Source organism: Seriola lalandi, unplaced genomic scaffold, assembly GCF_002814215.2.
Source record: "Seriola lalandi dorsalis isolate HSWRI2012SDOR001 ecotype SW California unplaced genomic scaffold, Sedor1 jcf7180002054392, whole genome shotgun sequence".
NCBI lineage: Eukaryota > Metazoa > Chordata > Actinopteri > Carangiformes > Carangidae > Seriola > Seriola lalandi.
Genome location: NW_019524945.1, coordinates 304,678 through 319,737, shown reverse-complemented (window position 1 = coordinate 319,737; position 15,060 = coordinate 304,678). Strand labels below are relative to the sequence as shown.

General features: G+C 39.7%; 2 protein-coding genes across 3 annotated transcripts in view; one reads left to right on the top strand and one right to left on the bottom strand.

Moving 5' to 3' along the window:
* Positions 1-3,247: 3,247 nt before the first annotated feature.
* On the top strand, positions 3,248-4,598 carry LOC111657313 (uncharacterized). Its single transcript, XM_023409430.2, has 4 exons — positions 3,248-3,435; positions 3,517-3,616; positions 3,725-3,854; positions 4,501-4,598. Exons 1-4 carry the CDS (start codon positions 3,341-3,343, stop codon positions 4,596-4,598), a joined length of 423 nt encoding a protein of 140 aa, XP_023265198.2. The 5' UTR covers positions 3,248-3,340.
* A 136-nt stretch (positions 4,599-4,734) lies between these two features.
* The window catches only part of ipo4 (importin 4), a 34,610-nt gene continuing 24,284 nt past the window's right edge, over positions 4,735-15,060 (bottom strand). Inside the window, exons 25-30 of one of the 2 annotated variants that reach the window (XM_023409437.2) lie at positions 11,285-11,410; positions 10,366-10,592; positions 10,124-10,256; positions 7,008-7,112; positions 5,758-5,827; positions 4,735-5,546 (exon numbers count right to left, since the gene is read on the bottom strand). In XM_023409437.2, coding sequence (XP_023265205.1) covers positions 5,416-5,546; positions 5,758-5,827; positions 7,008-7,112; positions 10,124-10,256; positions 10,366-10,592; positions 11,285-11,410 — 792 coding nt within the window. In that variant the 3' untranslated portion in view covers positions 4,735-5,415. Of the gene's footprint in view, positions 5,547-5,757; positions 5,828-6,990; positions 7,113-10,123; positions 10,257-10,365; positions 10,593-11,284; positions 11,411-15,060 lie in introns of those variants that run through there. The other variant, XM_023409439.2, reaches the window with a different exon arrangement.

Sequence of the window (15,060 nt, the reverse complement as noted above, 5' to 3'; positions counted from 1 at the left end):
GCCCTGTAACATCTCCCTTCCTGTAGTAAAATGTCATAGTCAATGCCATGAACTCAAATCTTTTTCGTTAATTTCTTAGTGGGTGTGTGTTATGGTTATAGGTGTGTGCGAGAGAGAATTAAGTGTGTATTTTGTAATAAATTTGCTATATTTCTACAGCAGTGCCTTTGACTTATTTGTACCAAAAATATAAAATATATAAATGAAACAGGAGTCAAGCAAACGTTAGCTTTTTGCAAACTTAAGCAGATAATGAAAATACAGCAAAGGAACAGAACAGTACTTCAAACAAAATAATTATTTGATACATTCTAGTCAAAAGTAAATGTAGAGGGTAGGTGTGTTTCTTACATTGCTATGTAAATTAATTTCATTATTATTATTTAATTAATAATAATCACATTTTGACATTATGTAAGCATTAAACAAAGTTTAATTATTGGCTCTATGGCATTCACAATAAAACACTGTCCAATTTGTATGAGTTATTAAATTATATTTGAAAGATTCATAACACTTTGTAATAGTTTGGATTAAAAGCGACATGTTCTAGTCCGGGATCGAGCAGCAACGTTTAGATCCACAGCTTCCTGTGACATACTCCAGCAAAATGTCAGTCATATTTCTCAAACTAATAGAATGTGTCCAGTAACTTCTGACGGGCAGCAGAGTCACTATTAACTCTCAGTTCACTTCATTTTCTGTAAAATTTTTAACCTCAGGGGCAGGAAATAAGCTGTGGAGACATCGCCATCACCTTGCAGATTTTGTCGGGAACAATGAGGAGCAAGCAAAGAGTTGCTTGTTCATGTAGTCACAAATGAACAGTATTCTTTAGCATCTCACATGGCAAATGTTAAGTTCTTTTAGCTGTGGTTTCTGGTAGAAATATATGTCTGTCTAACTGCAAAATACACCACTATGTTCACTGTCTAGTTGCTTACTTTGTCTGTCTACCGAATAGTAGAAAGGTAAAATACAGTGGGGTTTAGAGCTTATTTCCTCAAATCGACACGAGAGCAGCGAAAGCGAACCAAAACAGTTCTGGGTGTGAAAACCATTACAATGAGTTGAATGACACTATAAAGCTCAGCAGAGCTGAGGAAATTCTCCATCATAACTTTCTGTGCGTTCATCAGTAAGAGCTACCTTTTTGACATACAGGTGCTTGCATGATGAACTGTTAAAAATATATTATATATATTCTCCAAAATGCATCTGTATGATAAGGATCGTGTCGACCCGGGATAATTTAATTTTACTATAAAATCTTTGGTCAATTCTCTTCAATGGAAAAATAAAAAAAACTAACCTGTCCTAGAGGACCTAACTAAACCTAACTTGCAGCCTATTACCCCAAGTCTGTTGTAGCTGTACCTGTTGTAAAGTAGCTGTCGGTTGAGGTGTATAAAGATTTCACCTGTCCCCCACCAGGTGACATCCAGCTGGAATATGATCCTTTCAAACAGCTGCCTCATGCCACTCTCCATTAAGATCCATGAATCGTGTGTAGATCGAGGACACTGTACATCAATGTCTACAACTGTACAGGCGACATCGAATACAACCTGTGTGTCGATGGTGTGATTTTGTTTTCCTGTCCAAATATCTCATCTTGCGATGATGCAATAATTTTTTTTACACGTGTTCCATTTCTGGCACCGATCACACCGGGTAGACTGGCATTGCCACAGAGCTACTTTATTTCTCTGTAGTTGTTGAACATCTAAAATTAATCATATGAATTGTCATATGATGTCACAGCACATTTATTGTTTGATAAATAGGTCGGCTTTTCTCTGTTGCCAAGTAACGCAGCGTTGCCAAACACTTAATTTCCGCACTGATCGGGTTGTTTCAGTTGGAGTTGTTATTGCATCCTTCACAAACGCCACAATGATCATTCGTAATTGAGTCGTACCTTCTAAGTAATTCAGCATCGCGTAAGGCTTCCAAAACACTGCGATGTGGAATGACAGCGGCCCTTTTACGATTCTTTGTGATTTGTTCTCAGTGAGTTAGGAGTCCTCTGGACTACTTCTAACTTCTCCCAGACTTTGGAGCTACTTTTAGCGTCAAGTGGCTTTGTGAATAGCTCTTAGTAAAAAAACAAACAATAGGACTTCTAAAGTTAGGACCGACACGCCCATTATTTGTAGGAGTTTCTCCTAAATCGGCAAGTTAGGAGCTACTTTTAGCCTTAAGATGCTTTGTGAATATGGGCCCAGATAATCAGCCTCTTGACCTTATTAAACCTTTACATCACCCCCCTTCACCATGCTGTTATCTGTGTGGATTTGTTGTGGCTGCACAGGGAATGTGACATGGCAAGTCCAGTGTTAGTTCAGTGGGAAACACAAATGATACACAGCATGGTCCTGCATGTGTCCCATGTTTGTGTAAGTTACAGCAAAAGCCCATTATTCATAAGCTGAAAATGTGGTGCTATACTGTGAGAAGCTCATATCAACTTCCTGTCACCTACACTGTCAGAGGAATTAGAGAGAGAGGGAACAGGAAAACAATGCTGAGCTGAGGTGTAGATATGGTAGAGTGATCATCTTAGTCATAAATCTGTTGTCCACACTGAACCTGAAGTGACCTCTTGACAGTTTGTGTTATGCAACCGAATTTATGTACTTAAAATATAACATCATATATATAATCCGTTCTAAGTCATAGATCAGTTCAGTTTCAAATTGTTTAACAGACCAGAAGTACTTCATATCTCATATTACCTCAGTTTACAGTAGAAACACACTCAACTAAACTCTGACTTCACTGTGGCCTGGTCACACTGATAATCCACACAAACACCTCATTGCTCCTCACTGTAATAACACCACCATATGTCCATCATCCTCCTGACAGTCTAATAAACCTAACATCTGAGTGACACATAACACACATTCACACGACTGCTTAAACCAGCCAGGAGGGTGGAGCATAAGTCTGTATGTATTAGAGACATTCACTCACACTTTCCAGAGGCTATTATCATTGGAAGAGACAGCTTTGAATCATTAGCACCGAGGAGGAGAGCAGACCAGCCACTATCACCGACAACTCTCAACAAAGAACAGCTAGAGAGAAAAGGTGCAGAAACCGAGTCACAGAGACAAGGAATAGATCATACAAGCACTGAGAGAGAGTTACATCACATACTTTTGAGATAACTTATCAGAAAGTCAAGCTGGCAGCAGATGAGACAAACAGGTCGTTGGAGGAGGGAGAGGCACATCTGGAACATGCCACCAGAGGATTTGACAGCCCAGCAGGCAGGGAGTCCCCTGGGCCACATAGCAAGAAAGTGTGTGTTGAACTGGAGTGTGAGATCCCCATGTCAGTGACACTGCCCATCCAGGTACAGCCTGACCTCACACACCAACCCTTCCCCTTCCTGGACACAACACTGGCTGACCTGGGTATACAAGAGTGAGTGTGCTCTCAGTGTGGTGAGTCTTAAAAAGCTGTTTCAGATAGATTTATTAACAAGTCTGTGTGCTCATGTGGCAGGTCTGAGGTGAAGGAGAGGGTGGTGTGGGTTGACACCAAAAAGACGCAGGTGAAGAATAAAGCAGGGAAGCTGAAGGAGAAAGAGATCACTATCCTGGAGGTACGGCTTTGGATGACAGGAAACAAACTCTTGAATCTATTTTCAGTTTCTACAAAAGAATGAGGCTGTAAAGTAAAAGACATTAACACATTTGATTTCTTTTTGTAGGTACGAGTGAAAGCCCAGAAGCCTGGAGATAAAAAGCTCCAAGAGGTCCTGTACAGCACTGAGGCCCACACTGACCGCTCCTTCTGTCGCACTGGAATGAATATCCTTCCATGGAAACAGAGATGCACAGGTCTGGAACTAGTTTAAATAAATTCATATAAAAAATCTTGCATTGTTTTACAATATGTTATGCTTTAAATATTACTTTGTTGATGTTAACTCCTAGTTACAAGGATCTCTTGATTCAGATTCTTATTTGTTTCATGGTGTGCGTCAGGGTTAGCTCAGGGTTCATATTAACATATAATAAATGAAAGGTTTTTGCACAACCATATCCCAAAAGTCAGCCAGCCCTGCTGCACTCAATAGCAACCTCTCAGAAACTGAACTGTCAGACTGATGTGGATCATAAAAGTGTGCTACAGACTTAGGTACTGAAACATAAACATTACATTAGTGTCCAAAGAAAACCTTGGACCTAAACAGTTGCACAAGTCGCAAGTCAAGTCAACCAGATCTGGACAACACAAGACAAATCTGGTTTACTTGCCCCAGTATTAGCCATTTACTCACAATTGTTTGCCAGAGATTTTGCCTGATCAAAATCTGTAGAAACAGATAGTAAACAGACAGAAGGCAGACTGCATCTTTTCAGTGTTTGTTTCCACATTCATAGGGTAGCCTCCATAGCTGCTACAAGTGTGTGGTATTTGTCCATCTCATCTGGAGCACACGATAAACATGCATTTAAAAAGACCTCTCTGTGTCTGTGTCAGGGGAGAAAGCATTGACACCAGTGCAGATGACGATGGCTTTGGAAATGGAAAAAAAGCAGCCTGACTTTACTGAGGCCCAGGGACAACAGGACATCTGAGGAGCAACAAAAAGTGACCATCATCTAAACAGAGTGCAATTTTTATGTGAATCAAAGCTACCCATTTGGTTACTCTTTAAAAAGAGGTTAACAAAATAGCTCAAGTAGTCCATGGCAGAGCAAAGTTTTTAACTCGTTTTGAGAAGGGCAAGTTTTCGTTTATTTAGAGGCTTCAAGGTGTCATCAGTTTGTTTCCATGTCAAGGCAAGATTAAATAGCTTAACATAAATTGCATGGTGTAATTTGTGTTGTAGGGTACCACTGAATAGAATTATATTACAAACAAACACTTATTACAGAGCTGTACTAAGAACACAACTGCAGAACTTAGTACACAGCTGTAGTGTTGGCCCATTACAGAAATCCCTTCAGGCAAATGAATGAGTAAAAGAGAGGCAGAACAACTATAGAATGCATAGGGATCCCAAGTTTAAAGTCCACTGAATGATGAAATATTACATTTATCAGGAAATCAAATTAATTGCCTCACACTCAGATAGCAAAACCAGGGGGCAGAGGCAATCTTTAGAAATTTACAGGAATTACAGGAAAATTATGTAGAACAGTAAAAATATAGGATGGTTAACTGGAGCTTTAACAATAATAAAACTTCAAAACGGCAAGCACATAAGCAAATAAATTAATAGTTAATACTCAGAAGCAGAACTGCTGAATGTAATAATAACTATAGTAGATAGTTGAAGTGCTATTTTCAGATAATTTAGGGATCCATTACCAACATCAGTCCCATTTTTCACCTACAGTATAAAAGTTGTTTTGCCTAGCTTTCACTTAAGAGTTGAAGGATGTGTGTGGGCTATGAGGCAGAGATGGCCACACTGAGTTTGTCTTGCTGCTCTCCAGAAAGTGACATTACAGCTGACTGGAAGTCTGCAGAGTGGTGTTGGAAAAAATCTTTCATCATCATGGCCACAGTTTTCTTGGTTTCTGAGGAGGAGAAACAGATTAAGAGTTTAGGGATGACAGAAAAACACCTAAAGACAGAGTACTGAAATGGACCAACACCGATTAGAAAAATGCAGAGGCTGGATGTTCAGTGAGGGGGAACATAAATCTAAATGAAGGGCAAAGGCTGTACTATACACTAAATAGTGCTGCCTCTTTCCAAAGACATGTTGATTTTAGTAATGACATTCACCTTTATCAACATTCTCATTGCCCAGGACATGACTGGAAGCAGTAATTATGGGCTTCATTAGCTTCAAAACCTGAAAAAGGAAAAAAAATATGTTTAGTGTAAGTCCATTAATTAAATGCACACATCACACAATGTCTGGAGTTTAACACTGTTATCCATGCAAGTGATGTTTTTTTTTCTGAATCAAATGTATGCATCCTCTATCCATGTCTAAATTGCTGAGTTTGACTAAAGCTGGGCTCCAACTACAGGAGTTTTAAAATCCTAACAAATTTTGATATTGGGTTGTATTATGCACATTAGGAGAAACCTCCGATTCTTTTCTCTCTACTTGCATACACACTACAAGATGGTTGGGGAGACTCAAGGGCTAAAACATTTACAATTGCTTGGCAACACTGTCAGCTGCACAGGGACTAATGTGGGGGCTATTGTGAAAGTTCTTAACTCCTAAATATAAAACATGTTTGATATAACCAGGGCAGCCCAATGAGTCTGTGAGCAGTCCAGATGGTTTGAGACTGGATGTGCAAACCCCTCACATTACCAGATGATCTGGGCTGAATATCAGTACCGACCAAGGTCTCAGAGCAGATTTCTACACCAATTGTTGGGAGGGTGAATCTGGGAATATTTGTCCAAAAACCCCTGTAGTCAAAGCCCTGCTTCACTGTTTAAGATACTATGATCAAGAGAGTTAAAATACTGTGTGCATAATGTGGCAGATTGCAGGAATATACAGAATAAAATATAACATTTATTAATAATTGACAGGACTGGCCTGATAGTTGTTCCTAAAAAACCATGTGTGGGGATCATTTCAAACAATAGTACATTCAGTCTAGCAACAATATTGTCAAATTTTTCTGCTTATGTTTCTCAAGTGTACATTTGTGCTGAATTCTTTCAAGGCGTTACTGAGATATCTCGTTCACAAGGCCAAAACTGTGTTTTATGAGGTCACACGCTCTTGACCTTTGACCCCCAGTTCATTCTCGGATCCTCGTTAATGTTTGTGCCAGATTTGATAAAGTTCCATCAAGGTGTTACTGAGATATCTTGTCCACAAGAATGGAACAGACATACGCAGGGACAACCCGAAAACAAGACTGGCTGTCATTGGCACAAACGCATAAAAATGTTTCCAGCCCACATACATAGAGTTTTTCAAAATATTACTTTTTATGCCTAGCTTCCCAACAGAGACAGAATCTCATCACATATTCTCTTTACACTAGGAAAGTTGATACCAAGGCAGGACTGTGTGTGTAGAGCATGGCCAGGCAGCTGAACACCGTCTTATTCTCTTCCAAGTCCTCTTTAAGGGGAAGATGAGCCACCAGAGCAGGGACAACCTGTCACAGAGCACAGCATGTGAACTGACTGAACAATAAAATGCACAGAATTCTGTTGTTAGCTGAGTTTCTGGGGAATTTTCTACTTGTCAAAATGTGTTGATCGCACCAAAGATTAGTTGTGGGAATAAAAACATCTTGACAGAAAGTGTAAACTGCAATATAAAGTGTATCCCCGAAGTGCTCAGACCTGTTCAAATTTTTCACATTTTATGTTGCAGCATTATGTTAAAATAAGTATTTTTTTTTTTAAATTCCCCTCATCCATCTACACTCTATACCCCATAATGACATAGTGAAAACAGAATTTTAGGAATTTGGGGGAATTTAATAAATAGGAAAAACTGAAATATCACATTGACAAAAGTATTCAGACACCTTGCTGTGGCACTTGAAATTCAGCTCAGGTGCCTCCCATTTTGTGGATCAACTTTGAAATAATAAGGTGATATTTCAACTTTTATTAGGGTTCTAACCCCTATTATTTTTGCTCAGGTTTATTAGTGTTCCAACCCCCATTTGTCCAATCATCATAAAACTTGGTGGATATCTTCAGGTTGTTATGGCAAGTAGGTCTGCAGAAGCATTAAGTAGCTGAAATTTGGCTGCTTCTCTTAGGGGAGTGCAAAACTGTTAGAACCCGGAATTGCCATGAGCTGGGATGAGCAACACACAAAACTTGGCCAAATAACTGGAAATGATGTGCGCTACTGGCCCAAGAAGTATGAACGCAATCCGCCACATGGTGGTGCTGTAATCAAGGCTCAAAAAAGTAATTTTCAAAAGGCCACGCCCCTCACACCATTTGTCTGATTGACTTGAAATTTGACACACACAGCTCAATGTGCTCTTAAAAAAAAAAAAGCAAAAAAAAAAAATGCTTCTTGGACAATAACATAGATTTTTAACTAATTTGCATAATTTGAAAAACAGTAAAATGAATAGAATTTAATGAATTTTGAGATGAGAAACACCAAATTTGGTAAACCGCTTTAGGAGATGAATATGCAAATTTCTATTACAGACAAGCAAGATTGTTAAAAAAAAAACATGGCCACAATCAACCAAAATATCTTTGCAAAGGGCAGGGCTTAGTTAATAATGGCCATAACTGGTTAACCATATGTCCAATTATCATGAAACTTGGTCCATATCTTCAGGCTGGGACACGGAGAAGGACGATCAAAGTATTTTGGGCCTGCACTCTAGGGGATGCCATAAATACCAAAAATATGTACCTCAAAATCTGGTTGAACAGATTTTCACCAAAATTGGTAAACATGTTCTGGAGGCGAGTATTAATGAAAATCTGAAGTGCCATATTGATTGATGAAAGTGGGCGGGGTCTATTCATCAATATGTGCCATTTTAAGCTATCGCCCAATTTGCAGAGAGCTGGAATGAGCCAGACACAAAAATTGGTATCATAACTCCAAATGGTGTGTAAATGTTTCACAAAAAATATTATAGGCCATATGGTGGCAAATTTTTTACAATTTTGACTCTCAATTATAGAATTGAGAGTCAAAATTGTAAAAAATTTGAAAGGCTGCCCGCCACACCGAGAATCCCATCGTCTTCAAATTTACCTCTCCGCTACAGGTCAATATTCTCTACAAGAAGCCTGTGTGATAATACCGACTACCAATATGGATTTTGAGCCAACAAAACATTAAAAACAGTCAAATGAATAGAACTTTTTGAATTTTTACTTTATCAATACCAAATTTGGATATATATATACAGTCTTGGGTGACTGAGTGGCACATTTCTTTTACAAATGAGCAAGATCAGTCGAAAAACACAGCCGCCATTGACTGAAATGTCATTGCGAAGGGCGGGGCTTAGCTAATATTGGCCATAACTCATTTACATTGTCCAATCATCATAAACCTGGGTAGATATCTTCAGGTTTTTATATCGAATAGGTCAACCTAAGCATTAATAAGCTAAAATTGTCTGCTTGTCTCATTTGAGTGCAAAACGGTCAGAACCCGCAAATTGACGCTTGCGGCTATAATTAATAATAATAATTTTGTTTTGCTCAGGTTTATTAGGGTTCTAACCCCAAAGAGGTAGAACCCTATTGTTTTTGCTCAGGTTTATTATTATTTGTCTTCTGCCACGGCTCAAATTGCTGAGAGCTGGAATGAGCGAGAAACAAGAAACTTGGCCAAATAACTGGAAATGATGTGCGCTACTATCCAAAGAAGTATGACTGCAATCAGCCAAATGGTTGCGCTGTAATCAAGGATTTAATATTAAATTTTGGAAAGGCCACGCCCCTCACACCATTTGTCTTATTGACTTGAAATTTGACACACATGTCCAGCTCAATGTGCTCTACAAAAAAGCCAATTAAAATCTAAAAGTCCAACAGGATAAATTTTTTTGCTAATATGCATAATTTTAAAAACACTAAGATAAATAGAAATTTATGAATTGTTAGATTAGAAACACCAAATTTGGTACACCGCCTTGGGAAATGAATATACATTTTTCATATAAATGAGCAAGATGGGCAGAAAACATGGCCACCATCAACAAATATATCTTCACAACAGGCGGGGCTTAGCCAATATTGGTCATAACTCATTAACCATTTGTCCAATCATCATAAAACTTAGTAGATACCTCTGTGGCGTGATGTGGAACAGGCCTACCAAAGCATTTTGAGCCTGGGGGGTGCCATAAATACGAAAAATGCTTACCTCAAAACCTGGTGGACAGAATTTCACCAAATTTGGTCCACATGTCAAGTATTCATCAAAATCTCAGTTGTGTTAGTGTTAATGCTTCACCAAGATGTGATCCCATTCAGCCATATGGTGGCGCTATAATTATGCGTCAAATAACACAAAACAATTCTGTTTTCACCTTGTCATTATGGGATAGAGTTTAGATTGATGAGGGAAAAAATGGTCCATTTAGAATTTAGAATAATGCTGCAACATAACAAAATGTGAAAAAAAAAATTGAAGGGATCTGAACACTTTCTGAATGCACTGTACCTGCTCCAGAGGGACAGCATCCACGTTACTCATGATCATCCTGCAAAGGGCAGCGCAGAGGTTGTCAACTACTCTAGGGTCTGACTCTTTGGCCAGCAGGTTGGAAAACACAGACAGCATCATGGGATAGTCTCTGGAACAAACTTTTGTAAGGAACACTTTTATGTGAATATTTTTTAAAATTATCCATGAATACACAACACTTACTTAAGACAAGAAAGACACACTGGTAAGAAGGATACGATGCAACGATGGGTCCAGCTGCCTGGGCCAAACATCCTAGTCCAAACACGCTATTGTTGCGTACCTCAGGATCACCGTCTTTCACTCCAGCCACCAGCACAGGAAGCAAACGATTGGACAGTCGGCCTGCCACTCCTCTGCCCCCAGATACACTCACAAGGGCCTGCAGGATTTCTCCAATAATACCCACAGAGAAGGAGCGCTCTGCCACTGTACAAGAGGACTTCTTTTAAGTGGAAACAGAGGACAAACGTGAGCCTGACACTGAGCAAAACAGGATACACCAAAGGCATTATTTCATTTTTGGCTGTAGCCAAAAATTGTGTAAATAAGAATAAACTTGTTTATATGAAGCACCTCATGGATATAGAAATTAAGTAACTTTTTTGTCACTCCAGCCATCCACTTTTTTGGAAAAGTAGACACTGAGAACTATGATCAGTTGGTTGTCTGTTTCTGTTAAGGCAATCAAATTTTCAAGCAACCAAATGCCATATTTTGTATTTAGCCAATCATGAAGTCAGAGCTCAGTCTCTTGAAAATAAGCACATAGTTGCAAAGACTTTGTGACCAGTCAGCAGCTGTACTGTCAAGAGTTACATTACACCCTGGATACACTGCCTGCATTGCGTGTGTGTGATGGCTACCTTGCTGGACTGCCTTGCATTTGCCCACACGATCAGTGTGTGTGCTGCAGCTTTGCATCAATGATCAAATGATTCATTTCCTGTCATTATAAGCTAACCTCATTTACCCTCATTTACACACACACACACACACACACACACACACACACACACACACACACAAACACAAACACACACACACACACAAAGAGAGTGTCACTGGCACAGAGGCATAAAACGTGTTGGATTAAATAGGCTAAACTCCTGTTCCTGTCAGTGCATCCAGACTCACAGCTTTGCTCATGATGAGAGGCAGCAGGTCGTTGAGGAAAGGGGCGAAGTTATCTGCAGGGACAGAAGAGGCCAACAGGGGGATTCCCTCCCCAGCAAACTCCTGGAGCATGGCATCATACTCCGCCTGAAACAGACAGCAAGACAACAGTAAGCACTCTGAGTCATTGGACAAGGATGTAGGCACCAAACTGCACACACCAAACACCTCATTAGGAACATCATATTAATACTGATTATGGCTTCCCTTTGCTCTCAAACAGCCTAAATTCTTCACGGCATGGTGTTCACAATGCTAGAAACCTTCCTTTCCACTGGTCCACATTGACATGACGCATCACAAAATTTCTGCAGAATTGTCACCTGCATATTCATGCTATGAATCTCCCATTCTACCACATCCCAAAGGTTGTTGGATTCAGACCTGGCGACTGGAGAGGTCAGTGAAGTACACTGAACTCATTCACGGCATTTACATGCACAAAATATTCCAGTTTTTGCCCTTATGCCAAAAGAAAATATTCCTACAAACATGTTTACATGGCTAATGAAAATAAATATTCCATGAATATTCCCGTTTACATGCAGCCATGCATACTCTGATTAACTAAGGTTAACATTGAGATATTTGTGCATATTTAAAAACCTACTGATATCCAAGACTTTCAAAAATGTTTAAAAAGAGGTACATTTGGCCTTCCATTCAGAAATGTGGACTATTCTTTTGAGCATGCTGTACTATAGCCTGTAAATAAAGTTGGACGTAGCCTGCGACGTCATGAATAGGTTTCTGAGGAGAGTAGGGCTGCATCGACGTCAATATTTCATGTTGACGAATTGTTTACCACAAATTGATTTATTTGTGATCAGTCACTATTAACCGCCATATATTTATTTTGTAAATCGCTATGGTCGCAGTGCTTCTTTGCCCTCTGCCCTGCTCTCCAGCAGAGGCGGAGCTGCAGGTACACAGCGCATGCACACACATACAGACACGGCGCAAATAGCATGACAGAGTCTCTGCCAGCCACAGAACCAGGTGAAGTAAAGATGACTGAAGACCGGAGTTGACGACAACTATCACTGAACTTTACATCACTGTAAGTGCAATAAAAAATAAAAGGCCAATAAGAACTTTATCCAACCACCTGTTCAACAAGCACCAAACAGAACAGAGATATTTTCATCCACTCCGTTGACTCCCGGTGTCTTTTACACAACATTGCACTGGTTAAGCCAATAGCTAACTGTTAGGAAAGGCTACAATGAAAGCTGTCTGTATGCAAGTCTAAATGATTATCTTAATTTAACACAAATCTTAAAACATGGCAGACTGTTGTAAATTGAGCAACTGGCTGAGAAAAACCAGCCAAATGCATTCAAATCCTGCTCAGAATTTATTTTAAAAAAAGAACCACTAATAGTCTGAGCTGGATCAATAAGTGTATGGATAAGATAAATCAGCTGGTTAATGTCTGACTTTGGGAAGATTAGCACATCATAGTTCAAATCTCTTCACTATAAGTCTTGTTTAACCAATGTTATTTTGTGATTATTATTTTTTATGGCGCACAGTGAGATCAATCACAAACATGTGAAAGATTAGTTCATGTGTAAATGCTGTCTGTTCATTAGTAGAGCTTTTTAATATCTATTGTCCCTTTAGCTGATACATACTTTAATAAAGTCATGAAGCCGTCCGCTGCTGCCTGAGAATTTACACTGAATAAGAGTTTGAGAAAATGTCTAACCCAAAATCTGGGCTTATTGATCATGCTAGAGTGTCATTTAAATTTTCTGGAGGAAAAATAATCATTCAGATTAATCGACAAAATTTGTTAAAATAGTCAATAGATTCATTTTTACAAAAATAGTCATTAGTGGCAGACCGAGAGGAGAGGTGTAGAAGCTCAGAGCAAGCTGCTCCACTGTCACCCTCTTGGCAGCACCCGACTCCACCTAACTCCCGGCTAATCCAAAAATGTGTGTGAAACCAAGACTTCTATGCATGCCAGTTTGTGGCAAGCACACGCTAACCCACCTGTCCCTCAAAGCAGCCACACCTTTAATTATGCATAAATAAAATTTGAATGGGTGAGTTATATAAAAATTCACCCAGCGAAGGGGAAAATTAGCTATGAGACCAAAACACTTTTTCGTAGCACGTTGTAAACATATGTCTTCTGTAAATATTTCATAATATTTTATAAAGGATTTACTCACTTTGAGTCAAATTCAAGCAGCCATTCAATGAACCTTGTCACCTATGTGTTGGCTTAAATTTTTAGCCCCGGGGATGATGCTTGATCTCTACCCCAGCCTTGCAAACTGTCTTGTTGGTTTGTGTACAACGTACAGAGCTGACCATAAACAGGCAAGAGGCTGCGTGTTGCAAACTGCTGTAAAGACCCCCAAGTGCTTCATGCACTTTTCACATATCCAAAGAATGCTCCTAAAACCCAAACAATATTGGCATATCCCTCGTCTTAATCAGAAAATGCAATATTCAGAAAAGGGCCAAATTTGGGATATCCAAATGGAATATGATGTTGGCCTGTAACAAATTCAGAATATTGTCATATTCAAATGACACATGATGTGCTGCCAACAAGTGGCAGCAAGTTTGCATAGCTCTTAGTTTTTTTGCAATATATTTGATTATTTTTTTGTCGATTTTTAAAATGTTTTTATTCTACGTCGTTTCGTCTGACGATGGAGAAAATAATGTACACGAAGGAAGTAATCCTGGCTTTAAAGTGTACCAGATATGGAGTTAAACATCCCATACCAGCTGAGTGGAAGAAGCCGTACCGTGGATGCAGAGCCGGGGCTATGCTAAAGGCTAGGAGATGGAGATATACTGTAAGCCTTTTCTACCATTGAAATGTCAACTCTCTGGCTAACAAGTGTGATGAACTGGAGGCACTTGTGAAGAACCATTGAGCATATGGCGCATGTAGTCTCATGTGTTTCACAGGGACCTGGTTAAACGACAACAACACTCCTGACCGTTGAGTGGATTTACCAGGCTTCACTGCAGTATGAGCGGACACAGACGCCAAAGTGGGAAGAATAAAGGTGGAGGACTGGTTCTGCTTGTGAACAATAGATGGTGCAACCCCGGTCACATCACAGTGAAGAAGAAAATCTGCTGTTGGGATATTGAACTGTTGGCAGTTGTTCTTAGACCATACTATGTACCAAGAGAGTTCTCTCACATCATCGCCATTGTTGTTTATATTCAACCACGAGCAGAGCCTGCAGTCTTGTGTGACGACATTCACGAACTGTTGCGAGAGTACAGACCCAACACCCTGATGCAATCATTGCAATATCGGGGGATTTTAACCATGTCACTCTCACCTCTCACCTGACTGGCTTCACTCAGTATGTTGACTGTCCGACAAGGGAAAATAAGACACTTGATCTGTTGTATGCAAATGTAAAGGAGGCCTACACTGCTTCAGCTCTACCACCACTTGGCAGATCAGATCGTAATCTGGTTTTTCTTCAGCCTTCCTACAAGCCCTGTGTATTGAGGCAGGCTGCAACCACCTGCTCATTCAGGAACTAGACCCCAGAGGCCAGATTGGAATGTACTGTTGGAGTCACATGAAAATGATAACAGCAAGGACACTGACCTTGACAGAATAGTTGAATGTACCACAGACTACATTAACTTCTGTATAGACACTGTAATACCAGTAAGGACTGTACACTACTTGCCAAACAACAAACCCTGGATCACCAGTAACATCAAGACCCGCCTCAACCAGA